The sequence below is a fragment of the Erythranthe guttata genome, chromosome 11 (genome assembly GCF_056151865.1).
Source record: "Erythranthe guttata isolate IM_541 chromosome 11, IM_541, whole genome shotgun sequence".
NCBI lineage: Eukaryota > Viridiplantae > Streptophyta > Magnoliopsida > Lamiales > Phrymaceae > Erythranthe > Erythranthe guttata.
Window position 1 is genome coordinate 323152 of NC_142543.1, and position 22773 is coordinate 345924.

The 22773-nt window shown below is 36.1% G+C and overlaps 6 protein-coding genes and 1 long non-coding RNA gene across 8 annotated transcripts; 3 read left to right on the forward strand and 4 right to left on the reverse strand.

Moving 5' to 3' along the window:
• Positions 1-570: 570 nt before the first annotated feature.
• UVI4 (uv-b-insensitive 4) lies at positions 571-2918 on the reverse strand. Its single transcript, XM_013002015.2, has 3 exons — positions 2702-2918; positions 1945-2340; positions 571-1243 (listed from the first exon to the last, which is right to left on the reverse strand). The coding sequence occupies exons 2-3, from the start codon at positions 2326-2328 to the stop codon at positions 857-859; spliced, it is 771 nt and encodes a 256-aa protein (XP_012857469.1). The 5' UTR covers positions 2329-2340; positions 2702-2918; the 3' UTR covers positions 571-856.
• Positions 2919-3891: 973 nt separating this feature from the next.
• LOC105976542 (ras-related protein RABA4d) lies at positions 3892-5019 on the reverse strand. Its single transcript, XM_013001777.2, has 2 exons — positions 4498-5019; positions 3892-4411 (listed from the first exon to the last, which is right to left on the reverse strand). Exons 1-2 carry the CDS (start codon positions 4725-4727, stop codon positions 3985-3987), a joined length of 657 nt encoding a protein of 218 aa, XP_012857231.1. The 5' UTR covers positions 4728-5019; the 3' UTR covers positions 3892-3984.
• A 583-nt stretch (positions 5020-5602) lies between these two features.
• Positions 5603-8342, reverse strand: LOC105976656 (receptor protein kinase-like protein ZAR1). The gene is made up of 2 exons (XM_013001911.2): positions 6938-8342; positions 5603-6324 (listed from the first exon to the last, which is right to left on the reverse strand). Exons 1-2 carry the CDS (start codon positions 8190-8192, stop codon positions 5756-5758), a joined length of 1824 nt encoding a protein of 607 aa, XP_012857365.1. The 5' UTR covers positions 8193-8342; the 3' UTR covers positions 5603-5755.
• A 764-nt stretch (positions 8343-9106) lies between these two features.
• LOC105976657 (OVARIAN TUMOR DOMAIN-containing deubiquitinating enzyme 4) lies at positions 9107-11461 on the reverse strand. Its single transcript, XM_013001912.2, has 6 exons — positions 11335-11461; positions 10313-10787; positions 10108-10229; positions 9977-10017; positions 9744-9842; positions 9107-9608 (listed from the first exon to the last, which is right to left on the reverse strand). The coding sequence occupies exons 2-6, from the start codon at positions 10746-10748 to the stop codon at positions 9437-9439; spliced, it is 870 nt and encodes a 289-aa protein (XP_012857366.1). The 5' UTR covers positions 10749-10787; positions 11335-11461; the 3' UTR covers positions 9107-9436.
• A 178-nt stretch (positions 11462-11639) lies between these two features.
• LOC105976764 (Cornichon family protein) lies at positions 11640-14264 on the forward strand. 2 transcript variants are annotated; one of them, XM_013002029.2, is made up of 5 exons: positions 11693-11938; positions 12529-12710; positions 13210-13332; positions 13438-13538; positions 13762-14264. In XM_013002029.2, the coding sequence occupies exons 1-4, from the start codon at positions 11864-11866 to the stop codon at positions 13529-13531; spliced, it is 474 nt and encodes a 157-aa protein (XP_012857483.1). In that variant the 5' UTR covers positions 11693-11863; the 3' UTR covers positions 13532-13538; positions 13762-14264. The 2 variants fall into 2 exon arrangements, with proteins under 2 accessions (XP_012857484.1, XP_012857483.1); XM_013002030.2 differs by lacking the exon at positions 13438-13538 and having other exon boundaries at positions 11640-11938.
• A 1415-nt stretch (positions 14265-15679) lies between these two features.
• Positions 15680-16905, forward strand: LOC105956532 (uncharacterized). Its single transcript, XR_001172683.2, has 2 exons — positions 15680-16401; positions 16496-16905. It is a non-coding gene; the product is annotated as an uncharacterized LOC105956532 (long non-coding RNA).
• Positions 16906-19418: 2513 nt separating this feature from the next.
• Positions 19419-22707, forward strand: LOC105976718 (transcription factor bHLH48). Its single transcript, XM_013001980.2, has 7 exons — positions 19419-20335; positions 20626-20760; positions 20851-20916; positions 21581-21649; positions 21856-21927; positions 22146-22362; positions 22445-22707. The coding sequence occupies exons 1-7, from the start codon at positions 19898-19900 to the stop codon at positions 22480-22482; spliced, it is 1035 nt and encodes a 344-aa protein (XP_012857434.1). The 5' UTR covers positions 19419-19897; the 3' UTR covers positions 22483-22707.
• The last annotated feature ends 66 nt before the right edge of the window (positions 22708-22773 follow it).

The window sequence follows — 22773 nt, forward strand, 5'->3', positions numbered from 1 at the left end:
GGATATTCCAGATATTATACGGTAAATTACGCCCCACCCCTGAGGTAAGGTTAAATTACAAAAACTTCCCTCACGTTTTAGTAATTACAAACACTTCCTCAAATATGAATCTTTTTACACGTCCACCCTTAGAGTGTCAAATTCGACATAATTTTCTACTTTCTGTGGAAGGTTCTCTAGTTTTTACTCGTTTTGTGCAAAAATACAGTTTCTAATGCACCACAATCTGATATTTACAAGTCAAAAGACACATCTTATAATCATCTTGTTTAAAATGTAAAGCTCGAATGGGGTAAAATGTGTACAAATTGAATAATGTTCCACATAATTTAGAAAATTTTAATGAATTTGACACAAGAATGGACGTGTAAAACGATTTGTAGTTGAGGAATGTTGCAATTACCCAAAGATGTAGGATATTTTCGTAATTTAACCTCACCTAAAGGAATGCACGTAATTTACTCCTAAAAAATAAAATGAAAAATATGAACCTAAAATTGGGCCCAATAGATCCTGTTTTTGTAGGCAAGAACAAATTAGATGATCCTAATGCTATTGCAGGACAAGCAGTTAAGAAAAATATACCTCAGTAAGAACAAATAGAACCCAAAAATAGTCTTTATTTACATCTGCTTATCAAGAATCAAATTCATCCTATTTAGCAAAACAAAATCAAAAAACAGACCTATTTAAATGGGGGTTATCATCAAGAGATGATCAAAAAGCACTAAGGATAATAAGATCATCAATAGATGATCAACCAGCCACTCGAAATTCCACATCAGCATCCACATCACATCACTGTAAAAACCTCAACCTTGATTGAGAAACATTTGCCACTAAAGAACCGTCAGAATTACCGCATTGACATCAACGTCCGAACCCTTTTCTCCCTTTCCGCTCGTTTAGCCAACGGAGTTCGTTTCAGCTTCCGAAGCTCCTCCATCACAACTTTCTCCACTGTGTCGATATTGTTCAGTAGCTTCTTTTGTGGCGTCAAGCAAGATGAATCTCCGTTTTTCTGATTTGTGATATCGAGTAATATCTTGGGAACTTTACCTATAGTCGGTGGGCAACGCCTCTTTAAAATTGTGGGGGGTGGAGATCTTAGAGATATGTTGTGCTCGAGTCGAGCACTTGATGTGGATACGGAGGGATCTTGGAATATCCAGTCCTGGAGAATAGGACTCTCCGTTTGTAGGCCTTCACCACTTCTCCTACGCTCTCTTCTTCTTTCAATTGCCTATGGACATATATATATATATACATGTTTATAATCGTCTCAGAATTAGTTGAAAAACGTTGCCCTTACTAAGTGAACCTCATTGAGATAATGAAGATCACTTATTACAAGTTCTCACCTCTGCCAAACTCAGAGATGTAGTTTACAGACAACCCGAACCAAACTTTCAGCATGCATTTTCGTTTTAGAACTAAGTCACATACAATTAGAACAAACAAAAAATAGAAAATAAACATCATACGAAACCAAAAGGTTGCAAGACAAATCAAACTAATTAGAGCAAACAAGAAAAAAATACCAATCAAGAATTCAAGATACTGATGAAACTTAGCAGAAGCGGTATATCCCGGTACTTAGCAAATCAATACACCTAATAATACAACCCGAGCCAAAGATGTTACAAATCGAATTACGGCAAATAAGGACAAATGTCAAATCAAGATAATTATGAAATTTGGTAAAAACAACACGGAGGACAAAAATTCAAATTTCAAACAACCGAAAAGAATTACCCTCGTTGCAATTAAGTCGCATTCTTAGATACCAAATTTAACATATCAAAGCATGGCATATAATTTAATACATATAATCTAATCAAATTATACCAAACAGGGAAAAAAAGTTAGATCGAGATAATGGTGAAACTTAGCAAAAAACATATAGATCACGAAAATAGAAATTTCAAACAGAAAATATTTTACCCTCATAACAGGAGTAATGTCATTAAGTGGCCTTCTCGGGTACCAAGTCGGCAGAGCACTTCCACGAACACGGCCACGGCCACTTCCCGCCACCGGTGACAAGTTTTCACGGCCAATCGTCAATGGAGTTCGCCCGATTCTTGGAGTCCCAATAGCACCGCGTCCTGTAACCAATCCCATTCGTCCAGGTGTCCCTACCATCGCCCTATCTCTCCACCGAAACGGTGTTCCTGCAGTAAGCCCGTCTTCGCTTTCGTCTTCCAGAACAAAAACTACCGAATTACCCCTTCCAATATTTGTATCACGTGGGCTTGAAATTCGTCTTCTGCTGAAAGCTGCTACAACGTCATCTTGCCTCGATAATCGATCTCTTGCCTCAGGCATTGTGTTGAATATCTTCAGAAGTACATTTAATTGAAATTAATTGCAGTAATTAAACGAACCCAAGATACATTGTCATGAAAACTTCAAAATTAACCAACTCAGTGAAAGTATTTCACAATTAACAGTTACTATTAACTATCAACATTTAATCATCCAGTAAATAAATCTAAAGAACTTCACACACAGAATCAATCGAAACATCGGAAGAACAGAGATTAATGTGGAACCCTAAACAGTAGAACGTCTAATTCATCAATTGCAATTTCAGGGCGAAAATTCATCAATTTCTGGCTTCAAACGGAACTAAAAAAAACACATAAAAACATAATACGAAGAAGAAAATGCATAGATTCAAAGAGGATTTAGTGAGTACCTTCGAGAAATGGGTTTTTGAGAAGGGCGATGCTAATAAGAATAACAATGGGGGATGGCTTCTGTATACTCTCTCATGCGAAGAAGGAGCTTTCGGAGAAGGAGGTTGAACGGCGAGATCTTGGAAATGTAGTGTGGCGGAAGTTTATACAAAAAATCATTTGCAGAAATGAAATTTTTGTGAAATTCAAAATGAAATGAAAATGCTGCTCGAATTTAGCTCGTGAGCGGGATTCCTTCCGTTTCAGTTGAAATTCAAATTTTCTTCAAAGGCGGTAGGTCAAAATTTCCGTCTGTAATTACTCTTTTACCCCCCACCTTATGTTGAAAAACGTTAATTCACATTTTTTATTAATTATATTCTATATTTGGATCCAATTTTAAATTTCAAAAATAATTATGAATTTTTTTATTTACTGTACAAATTTAAAACTATGATACAAATATTACTATATACGTTCGATCCTCGTTAATTTGTTACCCAAGTTTATTTAATAATACATTTATAAGAATTCATATAGAACTCATTAAGTATATAAAATATAAATTAATCTCCTAAATAAATACTCTTCTTTCAAAAAAAATTAAATGATGATTAAGGTGTATGCACGCAAATTAAGATTCCTAATAAATACCCTTCATTTTAATATTAAAATAAAATTCAAATTTTACTTTTACATATTTAGAAAGCTATTAAATTATATTTTATCTTCCCATAGATACTCATTGATGATGGATAACAAATTGTCAACAAATTTAACTCTACCTTGCAACACATAATATGGGAAGTAAATTTATGATTGGATAGACATTTAAAATTAATGGAAGTTGTACTACATTAGTGATTAATGGTGAAAATTTGTTCTGACTTTGGGCCCAACGGATTATTTAATCCAGTCAATTAACTCATTTCTCCTACGAGTCAATCCGACAAGAAATCAGTCCAACAACACAAAAGCTCAAGTCTCGGTTAAAATTTGAGAATTCTCTAAATCTTCAATCAAGACCGTTGATTCTTTACCTTTTGAACTGGTCCACTCATTCGAGGTACTTAACCTCCGCCTCAGTTTATAGCTTTTGTTTATTTTGTTCTTAGTAATCTATAATCCTCTAATCTCATTCCCATAGGCCATAAGTAATCTTTGTAGCTTTTGTTTATTTGTTTTCGAGTTCAACGGGCGCCCAACAAAATTCAATAAAATATGACTCGATTATCATTATTATAATTTTTTTCGTCGATACAAGACAGTTTCCAAACGAAAAAAAAGGAACTGAATCAAGAAGTCATATACAACAGCCACTCTTTCCATTACCATCTCCGTCCCGACCAGGAACGATAATCTTAGTACTTGTCAAAGATGTCGAAGAAGCATCGTTAGCAACCAGAGTTTTCTTACTCACAATCCGATAAATCTCCGTCAAAATCGTCATGAAAGCACTTTCCACGTTTTTAGATTCGAGCGCTGATGTCTCCATAAAGTACAAATTCTCTCTCTCGGCAAATTCCCGAGCATCTTCAGATGGAACTGCACAAATAGTCCCCAAATCGCACTTATTCCCGACCAGCATTATAACAATGTTTTTATCAGCATGCCCTCTTAGCTCCTCGAGCCACCTGGCCATGTGATCGAACGATTGTCGTTTAGTCATGTCATAAACCAGCATTGCACCTACTGCACCCCGGTAATAAGCACTCGTCACTGCTCGATACCTAGAAAAAAATAGTAAAATAGTATAAGATGCTCGATATACAACTCAATATACTAAAAATGCTATATCGTTCGATCGGAACGAAACCTTTCTTGGCCAGCAGTATCCCAAATCTGCGACTTGACGGACTTGTGATCAATGACGAGTGTTTTGGTCTGGAATTCGACACCAATTGTGGCTTTCGATTCCAAATTGAACTCATTTCTGGCAAACCTAGCCAGCAATTGGGATTTACCCACCGCGGAATCCCCAATTAGTACAACTTTGAACACGTAATCGATCTTCTGATTGAAATCCCCTCTGTATAAATTCGACATTGTCTCAACCCCAAATGCTGCTTTTGGATCTCCACTTTTGATCAAAATATCACAATTTGCAGCATTAGACCTTCGAAATGTATCAATTATGCGCAAATCGGAAATGGAATGACCATTTCTGCAGGTTTTTCGGCGAAAACCGAGAAAACGAAAAGTACGAATTGGGATGTATTTCAGGCAGAAACAGAGGAAATCGATTGAGGATTTGGGATTAGGGTTCAGAGGAGATTAAAAATCAGAAGATTTGGGAAAATTGGGTGAAATGGGAGGCTCGTTGCGTTGTGATTCGCCCGAGAAAGAAGAGTTGTTCGGAGACGGGTAAAATGAAAGACCAACGGCAAGTGCGGGACCCACTTAACGGTTTTTTTAATGCAATTTACTCTTTTGCCATGCTCAGGGATATTATGTTGGGCTTTAATGCATTTAATGTATTTTGTTAGATAAATTTTGGAAAAACTGCAGTTTTTACCCCTCAAATTTGCACAAAGTTCACATTTGACCCTTCTATGTTAATAAAAAACATATTTGGTCTCTCGTGTTTCAATAATTTTAACACCTTTTGTCATTTCGTCAATTTACCGTTAGTCCGACAGTTAAACCGGTGATGGGCACATGCTTGATTCCGTTAGTATTAACGAAAAATTGACGTAAAGAACTAAAAATGTTGAGTTTTTAAAATACGAGGGACAAAACGTATTTTTATGAACATGAGGGACCAAATGTGAAATATATGCAAATTTGAGGGATGAAAACTATATTTTTCCCGAAATTTTTTCATATTTGTTTTTTATTTTTATCAGAAAAAACCTCTTATAATTCATTTTTGTCCTCCAAAATTCCAGTTGTTTTGAGATTGATGGAGTATAACAATGGAGTTTTCAGTAAAACTTGAACTTAACCCAAGGTTATTTGTTAATTATTTAATGCAAACACACACACACACACACACACACACACACACACACACACACACACACACACACACACACTTTTTACAAGAAATTTAGATAAATCAACACCATACACTCTCACTGCAATTTGATGCTATCAAGAATGTCACAAACGGTTCTCATCCTCGGTCTCAACTCAGGATCCGCCTCCGTACAACTCAGCCCGACATGAAACGCAGCTACAACTTGCTTCTTCGCCTGAACCTCATGTAAAAGCGCCGGATCTATAATTTCAGACAACGGCCTTTCTTCGCCAAACACCTTCCTAACAAGTCCCACAACTCCCCCTCCTTCCTCACCGGACCCACAGTCGGCCTCCCGCCCCGTCAGCACTTCTAGCAGCACCACACCGAAGGCGTACACATCGCATTTCTGAGTGACCCTTTTGCCCGCTGCTCCGTCTCGAGCTTCAGGCCCCACGTACATGTTAGCAGATTTCGAGGTTGTTGTTGGCACAAGTTTAGACAGACCGAATCCCGAAATGTAGGGTTTTAGGGCATCGTCTAAGAGGATTTTCGATGATTTTATGTTACCGTGGACGTGTTTTCTGTGGCTGCATTCGTGGATGTGCGTTAGGCCTCTTGCTGTTTCTTGAACTATTCTCAATCTTGATTCCCATGATAAGGGTGGCGAGTTTTTTGCGGGCCCTACATCGTTCGACAAAACAAAATAAGCCAAGAGTATATCAGATCATATGCTTATTGAAATTGAATCAACTAATACAAGAACCACATAATTCTTGAATCCTTTTATTATTAATTTTTTTTTTTGTTAAAGAGTTGGCAGTCCAAATAAATGAGACAGAACATTAACTGCATATATGACAATTTATACAAATGTAAGACAGAACAATAAACGTGCGAAAGCAACTAGAGCAAGAGCCAGCTGTGCCGAAAATTAATCGACTACGACGGAACCAACTATACAAAAAAATGCCAACACTTTGTGAGCAACTTGTTGCTAAGAATGAATATATAATCCGACATTAAAAGAGACAAATCTTACATCTTCTAAAATGTATGTAGACTTTAGATTATCAATAATATATTCTGATTATTTACAAGACTTGCATGCAAACTAGCTACATTCCATATTTCCATTATTGCAAAGAAGCATTCAAGCCATGGCGATAGAATTAACAATGATCATCGGAAAAAATAATGCAACAATTCTCTATCATTAAGCAATCAAAACAGAATACTCATCAAATAAATTACGCAAATGCCGATTAAAAAAAGAAAAGTCGAGATTTTTTCTTACCATGAAGTGCATTGTGCAAGCTACCATTTCCAATGAAATCCGAAACAAGCAATTTTTCGTCAATGGCGTAGTAATACGCCTTAAGCCTCACAATATTGGGATGCCTCACCCTATCAATGGCCTCCACCTCAGCCTCGAACTCCCTAAACCGCCACTTGGAATCACCCTCACTCAGCCGCCTCACCGCAACCACAGCGGGTCCGCCCACGCCGGATCCTCCCACCTTTCCGCCTCCACTAACCACCACCTTGTACACTATGCCACTCCTACTTTTCCCCAAAACATAAGCTGATGCCCTCAACAAATCCTCTAATTCCATACCGAACCCCTCGTCGAGAGCAACAAATTTACCCTTCTGCCCCTCCTCCCTCCCCACCATTACCGCGCCTACATTTTCTATTCCCGTTTTGCCCTTCTCCATCTTCCATTTCCTCCTAATCACCCACACTGCAACAAAAATCACCCCCACCACTAAAGAAACCCCGGAAATAACCGAAACCGTCACCACCCCACTTTTTATCCTTCTGTTTTCGACGAGCCCATTCGACGGAATTTGCCCATCGTTTTCGGGCTTTTGTGGGTTCAAGAATCTTGGATTCTGAGCTTCGGGCTCTGCACACGGATTGCTTAATGGGAACCCACAAAGATAAGGGTTCCCTGTGAAGGCAGTTGGACCCTGGTTCACCAGTGAACCCACCTGAGGTATTTTTCCGGTGAGGTTATTACCCCGGAGATCAAGGCTAACCATCACCGGAAACAGTCCGAAACTCGCCGGAATCTCGCCGGAGAATGCGTTGTAGGAAAGATTCAGAGTCCCTTCCAAATGGGTTAAGTTGCTGAGGCTTTCGGGGAGCGAGCCGTTGAGGTTGTTGGAAGACACGTCGAGATGGACGAGGTTTTGTAGGGTGGTGATATGGTGCGGCAGAGGTCCACCGAAAGTGTTGTGTGAGAGATCGAGAGAGGTGAGGGATGTGAGGGCGCCGATTTCCGATGGGATGTAGCCGGTGAGATTCTTGCCGGAGAGTGAAATGGAGGTGACTTTACGGTGGTCTCGGCTGCAGAGGATCCCGGCCCACTTGCATGGGGTTGAATCTGATTCCGACCAAGAAACCAGAGCTTTTGATGGGTCTTGTGCGATGGCTGATTTCAGAGCTAAGAGTGATAGCCCATCTGAGTTTATTGCAGAAGTGAGAGAGATTAAGAAAGTTAACAAGTGAAGAAATTTAAGCAGAGCAACAATGGCGGGTTTCTTCATCTTCTGTTTCTTTCTTTCAAAAAAAAAAAAAATCAATCTTTCTGCGCATGCAAGGAAGAAAAATTAAATGGGTTGAACAAAGATTGATTCTTTTTAATAAAGTTGGAATCTTTGCATGTATAGAGAATGGGATCTTGGGTTGGATATACAAATCAAGAACAGTGTTTTCTGCAACAAGGAGTTGCAGCAGACTTACTGTAAGAATGTATGATGCAAGTGGGTTTTGGAGTAGAGGATGAAGGAGGTGAGATTTGATGTTTTTTTCGAGAATTTTTGAATTTTCTTTGACTAATTATATGATTTATTTTAATTTTTTAATAGTGTTCTTTTTTTTATATATTATTTTTACATTGGGATGGTAGATGAGCCAAAGAAGTAGGTAACGTTGTCTCGTGATTATGGCTTTTAAGTTTTAATTAATTAAATCGACTGTCATTTTGCACATCTGATAACAACTATTATTGAATCCAGAGGTTCAAGACTTCAGTTTTCAAATATTTATTATTTTAAATTTTAATTATAAAAAATAAAAAATATATATTGTTTTTCAGAACTAAATTTTGTATGTGTATGAGAATATTGCAATTTGTAGTATGAAAAATAAGAAGAAAACGTTTTATATTGCAATGTTGAAATGGAGAAGGTCCGAGGAGTTGTGTGGTAATAGAAAAACGTGCCTAGATTTTCAAGACAAGTGGTGTCAGGGAAACCATGCAAGCACATGCTGCAATATTCTGCTTTTTCAGAAAATCAATTTCCACTTAGAGGGGTATTTTGGTCAAATCAAGTATAGATTCAAAATTCAGTGGATAGGACAACCAGATGCACCAAATTAACCCCCCAAAAAGCCAAATATTAGTGGGGTGGGGCTCTGAGCCACCGGACAAAAGAGAACTTGCTGAAAGCAAGAAAAATTGAAATCCAAAGAAAATGAACCATAATGTGAAATTACTATTTTACCCCTCGAGACAAAAATGGGTAGTGAAGGGCTGGATTACACAACACCACTGCTGGTGGTGGTGGTGGTGGGCACACAGTATGATGAAAGTTGTCAAAGGAAACCTACCTTTTTTTCATTACATCCCACAAACATAAGACACACTTTCTGACAAAATTTTATGTAAAGACAAGAGATAAAATGCACTTTCACATAAGTGTGGTGTTGTGTTGTGTTGTGTGGTCCATGAAATATCTTCCGGTTATCATTATTTCGAATTAATGAGATATACGGAGCGGAATCAACCTCAAAGCCTAGGCCTCGGATCTCCCTTGCAAGGAATGTGTAGTGCGTCGTAGTGACCGTAACCGTGATATAGGACTTTGATAGGATTGTGTTTATCGTACTCTTGCCCGTATTCCGCGATCGATATCAAGCCACCGTAATCTTTGTCGTGCATGTACACTGTTATCGGCATCCTGCAAAATATTATCATGTCTATTAGTTCTTGAAATCTCTATTCTGTTTTTTTTCCTTTTTGTGCAAGTTTTTATCTTGGTTGTGACAAAATTAGACACTCGATCGAGAAGAATAAACGTAGATGTAAGACTTACTGGAGTACATGAGAAGCCATCAACAATTCGGGTTCGCCTCCCCACACGTGAGGCTTCCTTATTTGTGAAACGTACGTCTCAAAATCACCTTCTATGAACCTGAGGGATTAGTGCAACTCATAAAGTACAGAAAATCAGCCGTACGAAAGTAAATTTTTTTCTTTCATAAATCCGTGAATCGCAGCAATATCAATTTCCCAGAAATTATGAAATCGTGTCTTCAGTGGACTGACCATTCTGTTTCTTCCCGTCTCTTGATGAATTCATCAGCCACCTAATAAAATTACAAGAATACACTGTCAGATGACTAATCATGCATATAGATCCCCTAGAATTTCCGAACGTGAAGGCATCTAGAACATACTCTAGCCCGTATTTCGTCTGCTAGTTCCCTCTGAAGATTCTCGTTCGGTGCAGGCTTTCCCGATTGTACGCAAGCTCCATGAGCAACGGATCGAAACAAGCATCTCCCGTCTCCAGGTATACCTGATACTTACAAATTCATACTCACTTCCGATATTTATAAAAAAAAAAACATAACTCCATTCAGAATTTCATTAGCTACTGACCAATCACAGAGTAGTCCGTCAACACATTTTTCTTACGCGAAAAGTCAGCCGAAGAATCATCGTCACAACTTCTTTCTTTCTTTTCATCTCCCCCAGAAACATCGGCATAAGAAGGTTGTGAAGTAGAAAAACAAACGAACAACCCGATAAAAAGACCACCGGATAAACCACGTTGTTGCCAAGAAAAAGGTCCTATATTATTACATCTCGAGGTTTCTGTTTGTTTAGGACTAACGATTTTTTTGAACGCAAGTGAACGGCAACTAGGGCTACGTACGGCTGTACCGTAACCAGAATAGTTTCTTTGAAAGGATTGAAAGACACTTATCGGGCAACAATAATTTGCTTTGGTGGTAAAAACACGAATAATCGTCGGTTTTTGGAGATTTCCGATCGAGCAGACTACGTTTTTGGTGAGAGGAGAATAGATCGTCATTGTGGCATAGCCTTAGAGCAACGACGAAATTAAATTAACCTTGCAGAGATAGATATATAGTCAGACACCATTTCGAACACACTACATTAACTTTGCGCATTAAACAGATTAATTTGAAATCAAAACCAGTCATATATAAGCTCCTAATTAACATGAAGGTCGAAAATCTCGTTTCTAATGTCGAATAAAAACGGAATGTTTCAAATCTTTCAATATACAATACCGAAACGAAGAAACGAAAACGATAACCAGACGAAATTCATGCGCAATAAACGCAATAACAATGCAAAACAACTCCTTTCACAAACATGTGTGTGTGTGTGTGTGTGTGTTTATGCGCAGAAACACACAGTGCTTTACTGATACATGAATTAGGGATACAATACTCATGATTTTCAGAACAATAATAAAATCAAAGCTTGTCTAACACACAATTAACCACAGAATTATAAGCAAAATTTGATACAAATATCTCCATCTATTCCTAATATATACATCAAATAATTTGGGAAGAAACAAATAAAACTCAACAACAAAGCAGAATAAAAGCTAAGAATAAAACAAAATGCAAGTAAATAACAATTACCAGTGAATCTATTCAGTATTTGAACAAGGAATGATTTCTTAAACTGGAAAAAGAAAAATTGGGTCTTTAATTCTGTAAGGATTATTATTCAGCAACTCTCTCGGTCTTTCTGAACACCGAAGAAGCTAATGAGCTCCAAACGACGGCGTATTGAGTTCGGGCCGATTGTTGCGAGAGGCCCAATTAGAAAATATGCTGGGCCTTCTTATCATGATTACCCAAACATGAAGGGTTTTTCCGTAATTTGATATTACCATAGGAGCAGTAGTTAATTTACCATAATAATTATTATTTTAAAAATATTTACGAAGGTATTAATTTTGCATAAAAAAAGTTGAAACCTTTATCAGATAACTTTGCAGACCGATGTTCCCTAAAGCGTCTATAACTCGTATATCTATACATACATAAATTTGTATCTATATATGTACTGTTTCTGATCTGTGTTGGGTGATGAGAGGATCGAAGAATCTTACTATAGACGGAGAGTAGATTTCATTAATCTCTTCTTCTTCAAAAGAAAAAAACAATGGCTTGGGACCCAATTCTCTGGATAGTTTTTTCAATCATGAACATTACTCTTTTAGGTTTAAATTTTTACCAGGTATATATTTTTTTTTTTTCTGTCTTCTATATCTCTGATTTATTTGCCCTAATTAAATCCCTCTTTGTAGTTTGTCTAATCTATGCAATCATGCGTTCGATTGGTTTGAGGAAACTGAAATCTTCGCAGCATTATTGAAATAATTGTGGAGACAAACCCTGATTTTTTTTTTTTTGATATTGGTAGCTTTATTGATTTGCAATATATTTTGCTGGAAAAAAATTGTAAAAGCTGAAGATGTAATTTTGAGCAGAGAGTAACTAGCTTCAGTTCTTGTAGTTTGTAAGAACTACTCGGTCTCGGTGTGAATTATGTTGTCGTACTCGTTTTTTCTTGATTTTCGAATAAACTCCTTATTGCATTGCCTCGACTTTTTTGCGCAGTTCTTTTGTTCTCTGTGTGTGAGTATGTAATTGCACAATCTGATTCCACTTTTTGCTTTTCCCGTTTTCTCTTATCGTACACCCTCGTTTATTTCCTTGTTACATTCTTAAAGTATCAAGCTATCACAGAATTTGTGGTGTAGTCGTAAACATGGTTGAAACATCTATGTGCATCTCAAAACAAAAAAATCAATTTGTCTGTTGCAGTTCCTAGGTTTCTCGGATTTGGAAGCTGATTATTTGAATCCGTACGAACTATCATCTCGAGTCAACTCGGTGATTGTTCCCGAGTATTTATTACAAGGGGCATTCTGCATTCTGTTTCTCGTGACAGGGCATTGGTTCATGTTCCTACTCTCACTACCCCCTGCATACTATAATCTCACGCGGTAAGTTCTTCATCTAACGAATGATTTTCTTATCACTGATATACTATTCTTTTGATTATTGCTATTAGCCAAAAAAATCTAGCAAAAGATTTCTTGATGTAGAATATACGTAGTGGAATGAAGAGGTTAAAAAAAAATAGAAAAAAAATGCTTGTAGATAATCACACATCGCCATGTAAATTGAGAGGCTAGGGCCCTCGTTTGGGAATGTTGGTGGGATTGATAAGATTGATTGAATTGGTTAGGATTACATTATCCATGATAATGTAATATCCTTAATAAGATTGTGCGATAATAGGTTTTAGACTAAATATGTTTCGTGGGAGTGATTAAAATCTGGGGCCTTTTTTTTAATCTTTTAGTATGGGCTTGAAACTTAAACCCCAAAAATTTGACAAAGTTTGATTATATTATCTATCGAACGTAATAAAAATTCCCAAACAAGGCCTAGAAGTTTTCTCTACAACTTATCTTGAACTCTTCCCATTTTGCCCTTCAGGTACCTATCACAGCAGCATCGTATAGATGTAACCGAGGTTTTTAGAGTACTTAATGCTGAGAAGAAGACTCGGATTATCAAGCTGGGTGTTTATATAGTCTTCTTCGGTCTAGTCATTACCAGGTTCGTAAAACTCGTTTTTTTTTAAATCCTCTGTTTAATGAAGAGTCGATACCGTTCTTAATATGTAAGTAGTTCTCATTAAATCTATATTTGTTTTGGATATAGAACTGTTTGTGCAGGAACTTTTTCTGCTATGCTCTCATTCCTCTTCCCGAATAACGAAGAATTAGATTTTCGTACCTCAGTACTTGAATTTTAGAAGTTAGGTACTCAATACTCATAGCTAAATATAAGAGCTTTTTCGAAAAATTTGTAAATTACGCTTCTATGTTTTAGTTACACAATAAATTTTACCAAGATTTTTATTTACATAAATTTGTTCATTTTCTTGATTCGTAGGAATAAATATCTAAGTAAATGGTCTTTTCTGCTCTGTTTTGTGCGATAATAGTTTGAATTACGACATTGATCGGTAATGTAATATTGCAGGCTTGCTTTATCTGTTGTGCATGCTGTATTTGGCGATGACGATGATGCTATGCACTGGTCCGGTTTCAGTTGAATTGCAATCCTCTGCGGTTATCTTCACGCAATTCCCGTACAGTAACCAGCCAACAGTGACTCGACTGCCCCACTTAGTTAACGTTAACTACGGTTAGCCCCTTTCGGTTCTATCTAACTTAGTCGTTTGGCCATTCCATTATTTCTTGATAGCTACAAGAAATAGATGTCAAGGCAAGAAAATGTTGCTTGTTCAATCTTCTATTCAACTTGTTTAAATTTTGAATTGATTTGTACGGATTGCAAGATACAGCGATGTTTTGTGGGCCGGGTTGGAATACAGGCTGTCAAGTGACAGCTAATTGGGCCCGACATATATTGTGGGCTGCGATATAGAAGGTTACTCATAACGGTGTACAATCAATCTAATTCATAATACGTTGAATGTAAGGACATTTGGACCACTACAACATTTAGCCAATTACGCACAATTTTCCCGTCTTTTCCGAAAGTAAAAAACCAATTTCAATTTCGTTTCATAAAAAGAAAATGAAATTTTGGAGATTGAAAGTATATAAACTTATTACAACATATTAATATAAAATACTTAAATAATATTGATTTATAAGTGCAAATTTTGGAGGAAAAAAAAAAGGATTTTTTTAGTGTTTAAATCAAATGAAAACATATTAAAATTCTAATAATCAAATAATTCAAAATGAAAAATAAAAAAATAAAAAAAAATAAAGATTGGACAATTTGATAAAGTTGGTGTAATAACTCCGTGACTTTCTCTCGACAATGTTGGGTCCTTTTCTGGGCTAAAAATTGGACTGAAGTTGTCTCCTTGTTTACTATGTGGGCCCAATGGGCCTATCCTCATGAAAACTTCATTAGTTTTCTCCAAGTCGTTGTCGCGCAGCTTGTAGGTGTAAACGAATCGTTTCGTGATTTTCATTTTTTTCTCGGAATGAAGTATTCGATTTTCTTCAACTTCAAAAATCCAATACTTCAAATTTTTTATTTCCGGTTTTTATTTAGCAAAATTTGAAGACATATTATATCACGAATTCCAATTCGATTATAAGTTCTATCGAATTTTCAGTTGATTGTTGCACATGAAAATGCAATTGTATTAGAATTTTCTCCAAATCCTTCCACGTTGTAACCGAGTCGGGACATGCAGAAATTATTATTGAAGCGAAGTTAATAATTTATCGAGACTTTACTGTACAAATATCTGGTTAGAAAATAATTTGATAATGGGCCATAAAAATCTGAAGCCCAAATAGTTTTGGGCCAAAAGATTTAAGTTTGCGTGTAAGTCACGCCCTAAAAAGGCCCACCCCACCCAAGTGGGCACTATCTAATGATGATTTATAATGAAGAATATGATATTTGCTTTTAATTCACACAATTTTAATGGCAGAGGATTTAGTGGTCCAAATCCCATCACCCATTAAAAAAAGAGTAAAATAAAAACAAAGGATAAAAAAAAAAAACGAAAAATAGACCACAATTAATTACAATTTACAGCTTACAAACAGTAGTGATAACTTAATGGCCTAATTTAATTTAATTTAATTATGAATTCAATTATGGGTTCTACTAATAATAAAGAGCCTTTTAATACTTATGAACAATAATTGGTTGCAATAAGTTACTGCCGAAATGAAAAATTGGCAGAAGGGGAAATATGCAATACACCCCTCAAATAGAAAATATTTTGAACTAAACCCAATTGACTTGGAAAGACTTTTCCCAACACCCAAATTTCATTCTTAATTAGTGAGACCCCCCTAGACTAGTGTGAGAAGACAAACCTACCCTCAACTACTATAACCCTAATTATTTGCTCACCTACCACTTTCATCTTCTTCTCCACCTCTCCACCTAAACTCTCAAAACACTCCTAAAATTTCAAGCTTCATCCACCGCCGCCGCGCCGCCACCGCCGCTCATCGTCCGCCGCCACCGCCACCGCCGCTCATCGTCGGCGCCACCGCCACCGCCGCTCATCGTCCGCTGCCACCGCCGCTCATCGTCGGCGCCACCGCCACCGCCGCTCATCGTCGACGCCGCCGCCACCGCCGCCTCTCTCACGCCGCGCCGCCACCACCGCCATCTCCGTTGTCGTCGACTCCCCCTCCCTCTCTTTCATTAATTTTCTACCTTTATTTATTTATTTTTCGATTTCTCTCTCTTTCCCTCTCTCTCTCTCTATCTCTCTCTCTCTGTTTTTTTTTTTTATTTTTTTCTACAGATCTGGAACATATTTATGTATCAGTAGCAGCAATATTCTTTTTGGGAATTGTGCATATGGGTCATTTCTACATAGTAAAGCTAATCATTGTTGTCCGAGGAACATAGCTTATGATGATTGTGCAACTGTTTAATTTTTGATAGATTTGGTATCATAAAATTTACTAAAGTATGCATCAGTTGCACCTGCCTATATTTCGTACTTCTGTTAGATTTTTCGTTTATAGAAGATGATGTGCCGGTTCAATACCTGGTTTCCACTTTTATGATAAATCAATGTTTCCTTGCTTGCGATGGTGATAATGAGGAAATTTTGGGATTTGCTAAGCTGTTCAATGATGAACTCACACTAGATAATATCAGCAGGTTCATTTTTTCGTATTCATAATTGTATCTCATTGTTTAAGATTAAAATATACAACAATCATTACATGATATGGTTGTGTTTTTTGCAATTTAGGCCTCGTCTAGTGAATATGTGCAAGTACATGGGAATCAGCTCTATTGGAACAGACTCTTACTTGCGGTATATGCTACGGAAAAGGTTGCAAAGGTGTGTTGTTTCCCATTCCCTTCACTGTGGTAGCAGCAACATATAGTCATATTCAAATATGACTATAGTCATATTTATGTATTTAGTTAGATGAAATGAAGCGTACTCCCCCTCCATCTTGTTTGTTAATTTTCTCCCTTTATTTATGTACTTTCGATTTCTCTTTTTTTTTTTTTTCCTCAAGATCTGAAAATATAATTTCAGATCTGTACAGTAGCAGCAACATGACTATAGTCATATTCAAATATGACTATAGTCATATTTATGTATTTAGTTAGATGAATTGAAGCGTACTCCCCCTCCATCTTGTTCGTTAATTTTCTCCCCTTTTATATGTACTTTCGATTTATCTCTCTCTTTTTTTTTTCCCTCCAGATCTGAAAATATAATTTCAAATTTGTACAGTAGCAGCAACATGACTATAGTCATATTCAAATATGACTATAGTCATATTTATGTATTTTTTTCGAATATGACTGTAGTCATTTTGAATACGACTATTGTTGAATATGATTGTAGTCATATTCGAATATGTTCTATCTTCTCGTTTCAAGTTGACTTGAAAAAACAAGATTCAAATTGTGATTCTTTTGCGATTTTTTGTGTGGATGTTGATTGTATTGTTTCCCTAAACAATAGGGAATCTTAGTTGTTTTATATAATTTGGTAAACATGACTGTACAACACTATATAATCGGATTTTTTAAAGCTAAAAATGTAAAAAAAGTGCAATATAAAGAAATAATACGACTACAATTGACATAGTCACATATAGTCATATTCAACTATAGTCATATTCGGCATTGTAAACTGTCCAAAAAAATTCAATTTTTTGTTTAAGAAAAATAAAAAAAAAATATTTTTATTAAAAAAATATTAAAAAAATAAAAATAAAAATAAAAAATGACTAAATAAAATCCGAAAATAATAAATAATAAAAAATAAAAAAAATAATTTTTTTAATTTGGTAGCAATTTTTAGGAATTTGGAAATATATTTTTAGGAATTAAATTATGATTATGGAAAGAGAGAAAAAAAGGAATAATTGGGTGAAATTATGCTAATTGATACAAGGGTAGAATTGGGAATACAATTTCTAGGGGTTTATCACAAAGAAAGATTTAAGGGGTGGACATATCACTATTTATTAACTATATGAGGGGTTTATTGCTAATGACCCCTTGGCAGAAAGCACTTCTTTATTGGGCCGACATAATTGACCCACAACGTACGAATTCAAGACCCGCATTTAATAGCCTCGTAATAATGACGAGACAAGGCAAAAAAAAAAAAATTTATATATATAACTTTAAATAATAAAATATGTAAATATAATATTTATATATGAGAGTATGTAAGGGTAATTAGTAAATTAATTAGGAGTAAATGAAAAGAAAATGACGGGTCACCCGCTGCCCCATGAAAGGCGGTTGTCGGGTCGGTCCCCACTCTACGGTCCACCCGATTCGTTAGACGTTGTGCCTATTTTGGTAAATTACTCTATAATTGACTAATCCTTCTTAATTTTAATAATTTTCAAAAATTGTCAATTGTGATTTTATTACAATATCTAGACTGTAAATATTTACGAGAAAATTATTCAAATGAATTCAACAAATTATATTAAATCGATGTTGGTTAATATCAATGTTCTTAAAACCGGACCGGACCGGCCGGTCCAACCGGTTCAACCGCGAACCGGTGACTGGTCCGGTCCGAGTCGACCTCAAAACCCGTAAATGCAAAAAAACCGGGTCAACTGCTAATGAACCGGTTCAACCACGGTTGAACCGGCAAAAATCGGTAAAAACCGGCCCCAAAAACCGGATTTATGCACAGGGAGAAACAAAAAAAGAAAAAAAAGACTACCTATAAACATAAACTGTAAATTCTTTACACTTCTCTTGGACTTTTGATTTGTTAGAGGTAGTTCCAGTAGAATATTAACACCACATGAATATAGATAATGTTTGTGAGGAGTTGGGGAAGGCAAAAAAGAGAAGAAAAAAGTTGGAAGTGCACAACATAGAGGTGGAAAACGAGGAAGGAGAGAGAGGGAGGCGGTGGGGCTAGGTAAATAATGGGTTTCTATACTTATATATTAGGGTTTGGGGGAGTAATTTAAATAGTATTAATTGTTGTTTAATGTTGTTTTATTACTTTGTATTAATATTTTTTTTTTGAATTTTACTTTCTATTAATACTGAATACATATAAAATTACTATCTGAATATATAAATGTATATATTCGTAAATAAAATAGAATTAGTAATTTATTGTTAGATATTTTATGTTTTTCTTATAATATTTCAAACATTTATATTCGTTAATTTTTAATGACATATGTAATGTCTAAATTATGCTATTAATGTTTCAAAATTTATTTCTATTTTCTTTATGCTTTAATTTTATTGTGAATAATTCATAAATTACTAAATTAGAGTTTTTGGTTGACATTTAATGAATAATGTAATTATTGAATAAATATTTGTATAATAGTCATCTTAAGATTTATATATTAAAAAATCAAAAAAAATATATAAAAACCCGGTCGGACCCCGGTTGAACCGGTCCAACCGTGACCCAGTAGGTTGTCCGGTTCTATGTCCGGTCCGGTTTTCAAAACATTGGTTAATATGTTTATCGGCACGCACAAAACATTTAACAAAGAATTAAGGTGACAATTAATAGAGCATTAAATGGGGAAAAAGATATAAATTAAGAATTATTGGGGTTGATAGAGAAAGAATGCAGAGAGAGTAGGGACCAAATAGCAAACATAGCTTTCGCACTTTCGCAGTACAGTTGATATAAACTGATGAGAGAAAATAGGCAAATCCATTTTACACTCAACACTCACTGTAGAGAGAGAAAGTGAGCTGATTACTAGCCTTTGACCGCCATTGATATCGGAGCTCTCATTTCACTCAGAGGTTTCAATTAAACACAAAAATAAGAGTTCTGAATCGAGCTCACGTCTCTCACCTTTCACCAGCCATACCTGAATTGTTTCCGCCATTTTCTAATTTCGTTTTGATCTTCTTTTTCTGGTAATTATGCTGGAATTTTGTTCGAGTTTTTGCGGAATTCTGGTTCGTACTGAATTGATTGGGTGATTTTTTTGTCATTGCTCTGAATTTCGCAAGAGAATTCGTAGTATCTGCATAAACAATTAAACCCCAATTGTTTGTGTTCATCGTCCATTTTCGCGGCTGAATTCCATTTGTTTGTTTTCTGCACACGTTTTTGAACAATTTCGAGTTCGATATCGGAATTGAGTGAAAGTTGGTGAATATTATTAAATTATATATGGAACCAAAAGTTGAAGCATCTCAACCGCAATTTAGATCCGGAATATCCGGACCGAAACTTGGAGAAATGGATTTCGGGTTAGACCAAATCCACGGCCTGATATCCGGTCTACCGGAAATCGATCGGAGCTCATTCACGGCGCTTCTCGAACTCCCTCCGCCGCAAGCTGTGGAGCTCTTAGTCAATGAAGATTTTCCGGCCAAACCCGTGCACCCGCCGCCCTTTTTTCCCTCCGATACCGCGCTCATTGACCGTGCGTCAAAGTTCTCCGTCTTTGCTTCGGCTGATAATTCGCCGGAGAGTATGACCAATATGTCGGCCTCGAGATCGGTGAAGCAGGAGCCGTTGGACCGAGATTCTCACCCCAATTCTTCTTCACCCGCCGTCTCTAACCACAGCACAAAGTCCAGCAAACGAAAGGAGAGGGAGAAAAAGGTAATTTACATACCCACCCTTGATTTTGATTTTCTTTAAAACTTTTGAAGCTAAAGTTGGATTAGATTTACTTTCATCATTAAGCTTTTTGAATCAGGCTTTGAATACTTAAAAATGTATAATTATGGCAAAATTAGCATTTAACAGTTGTTTTAAGTTCAAAGAAGCCACAAATTAGGGTTTCAATTCCTAGAAAATCCAAGGAAAAATATTATAATCCGAAAGCCCCACTGAATTTTTCTTTCAAACATATGTATATACGTAAGTAATAATAACTGAATATTTATCAGGTGAAGGAATCGAATAAAAAGAGCAAAAAAATGGTGGAAAATGAAGCTCCTGAAGAAAGGGGGGAGAAGCTGCCATATGTTCATGTCAGAGCTCGACGGGGCCAAGCCACAGATAGCCACAGCTTAGCTGAAAGAGTAATTAATTAAATCTAATTTAAAACATCAAAAAGTCTATAATCATCTCCTTAATCTTGATTAGTAGAACTTAAATCCCTTGCAATGCAGGCAAGGAGAGAGAAGATCAACGCCAGGATGAAGCTGCTACAAGAGCTGGTCCCAGGATGCAACAAGGTCTGATCTCTCAAAACGATGTCGTTTCTCAAAAAGTTGTTTCTGTACGGACTAAATTGTGATTATACTTGATTTTGATTTTGATTTTGAATTACGTGCGCATAGGAGAAAATCTTCTTCTTCGTCTTCCTTTTGATTATACTTTTTTGTGATGATTAGATTTTGCTTTTGGGTTTTGTAAAAAAAGATATATGATGATAATATATAAATAAGGGGTCGTTCTCAACTTTTTTTAATTGGGGAAAGAAAAAGCTGATGCCTTTTGCACCAAGAAAAGTGGCGGGCCGCTGCTGAAGTGTCCCTCTCCTAATTCTTGCTCTGCGTCTTCACCTTTTTGGCCTTTTCCGTTGGTCTGTTACATGTCCCTTTTGCAGGGCATTCTTGTCATTTACTATATTAAATTAAATCTTTTTCACTATATCCCTAGTAAATGATTTTTGCTCTTATTACATATTTATATATGGGACCTTCTAAGTTGTGAAAATAAGTGACTGGAGATTAGTTAGCAGATGCATTTTTATCAAGTTCTTGCAACATGGCAGCTGAAAGAATCTTAAATTTGGGGATTTTTTTAATTTTTTTTCACGTTCACTTTTCTGCATGTTATAGGAATCAGCGGAAACGAATACAAATTAATTGATTTATTTATTTATTTTTCGATCAGATTTCAGGTACTGCAATGGTGCTTGATGAAATAATAAATCACGTGCAAGCACTTCAGCGTCAAGTGGAGGTCAGACTCAACGCATAATTGCCACTTAAGTATAATGCTAGACTTAATCTGTTGGTCTATGCTCAAGTTTGACCAATTGGCGAAATATTAGCAAATAGAATCAAATCATTAGTCTATTATATAAAAAAACGAGAATAGATGTATCCTTGATGAAATTCCCGTTTAACAAGTTCAGCTAATTGAAAATGTTCTTTTTGATTCTTCAGTTTTTATCCATGAGACTTGCTGCTGTTAATCCAAGAATCGATTTCAACCTTGATGCTCTCTTAGCTGCCGAAGTAAGTATTTCTTAGTTTACATTCCGTGCACTAAATGTTATCCTTTAATTGATTGAGTGGCAAATTGCCAAACTATCTAACTGGGTATAGTCGGTCTTACTTGCATAATTTGTTAGGTAATGAAGCAAAAATTGCGTTCTTCTCCTTTTTGTTTGTTAATTATTGCAATTATTTGGTGTTAGTTAAACTTACTATATACACAACTATTTGATGTGTAGAGCGGCTCCACAATCGATAATAGCTACCTGGGCATGTTTGTTCCGTCAATTTGGGGAGAGGGGCAAATCAACGATAGCAGAGAAAATCAATATCAACAACAGCCATGGCATTTTGACGAACTTAATCAGCCATCGTGGGGCAGAGAAGAACAAGCCCCTAACTTCATTACTCCGGATAATTCATTACTAAGTTACGACAACTCTCCTGCAAATTCAGGTATATTAAAGTTTTGCCGCCTTTTTCCTTTTTTCTTGAAAAATAATCGAATATGAATTAACTTTTGAATTTTTCGACACAGCTTCTCTGCACTCGAATCAGCTGAAAATGGAGCTTTGAAGGAGAGGAGTAGGTAGTTTGTATATATACGAAATATATTATTATTAGTAGAGTATTAATTAATTAAGTGGAAATTAGAGAGGTTATGGTTTAGCATTATTGAGATTGGATTTCCATGCCATCCAATTGTTGTCGGATGGAAATCTTTATTTTGTTTATCCAGAGGCTCTGAAAAAGAAGACTTCATTTAGTTCCTCATATATATATATAGGTATATTTATTTTATATGTATACATGCTTTAGTAGCTCTTCAATCAAAATCTGAAATTTATGTAACAAAATAACGACAAT

Coding starts and splice junctions, on each gene's coding strand:
- LOC105976656 (XM_013001911.2), bottom strand. CDS start 8,192: ATGAAGAAACCCGCCATTGTTGCTCTGCTTAAATTTCTTCACTTGTTA. Junction 6,325..6,937: donor CTTGCACAATGCACTTCATG/GTAAGAAAAAAT, acceptor CGAACGATGTAG/GGCCCGCAAAAAACTCGCCA.
- LOC105976542 (XM_013001777.2), bottom strand. CDS start 4,727: ATGTCGAATTTATACAGAGGGGATTTCAATCAGAAGATCGATTACGTG. Junction 4,412..4,497: donor GATACTGCTGGCCAAGAAAG/GTTTCGTTCCGA, acceptor ATTTTTTTCTAG/GTATCGAGCAGTGACGAGTG.
- LOC105976718 (XM_013001980.2), top strand. CDS start 19,898: ATGGAACCAAAAGTTGAAGCATCTCAACCGCAATTTAGATCCGGAATA. Junction 20,336..20,625: donor GAAAGGAGAGGGAGAAAAAG/GTAATTTACATA, acceptor AATATTTATCAG/GTGAAGGAATCGAATAAAAA. Junction 20,917..21,580: donor TGGTCCCAGGATGCAACAAG/GTCTGATCTCTC, acceptor TTTTTCGATCAG/ATTTCAGGTACTGCAATGGT.
- LOC105976657 (XM_013001912.2), bottom strand. CDS start 10,748: ATGACGATCTATTCTCCTCTCACCAAAAACGTAGTCTGCTCGATCGGA. Junction 10,018..10,107: donor CAGACGAAATACGGGCTAGA/GTATGTTCTAGA, acceptor TAATTTTATTAG/GTGGCTGATGAATTCATCAA. Junction 9,609..9,743: donor ATGGCTTCTCATGTACTCCA/GTAAGTCTTACA, acceptor AATATTTTGCAG/GATGCCGATAACAGTGTACA.
- UVI4 (XM_013002015.2), bottom strand. CDS start 2,328: ATGCCTGAGGCAAGAGATCGATTATCGAGGCAAGATGACGTTGTAGCA. Junction 1,244..1,944: donor ACATTACTCCTGTTATGAGG/GTAAAATATTTT, acceptor ATATGTCCATAG/GCAATTGAAAGAAGAAGAGA.
- LOC105976764 (XM_013002029.2), top strand. CDS start 11,864: ATGGCTTGGGACCCAATTCTCTGGATAGTTTTTTCAATCATGAACATT. Junction 11,939..12,528: donor TAGGTTTAAATTTTTACCAG/GTATATATTTTT, acceptor TGTCTGTTGCAG/TTCCTAGGTTTCTCGGATTT. Junction 12,711..13,209: donor GCATACTATAATCTCACGCG/GTAAGTTCTTCA, acceptor TTTGCCCTTCAG/GTACCTATCACAGCAGCATC.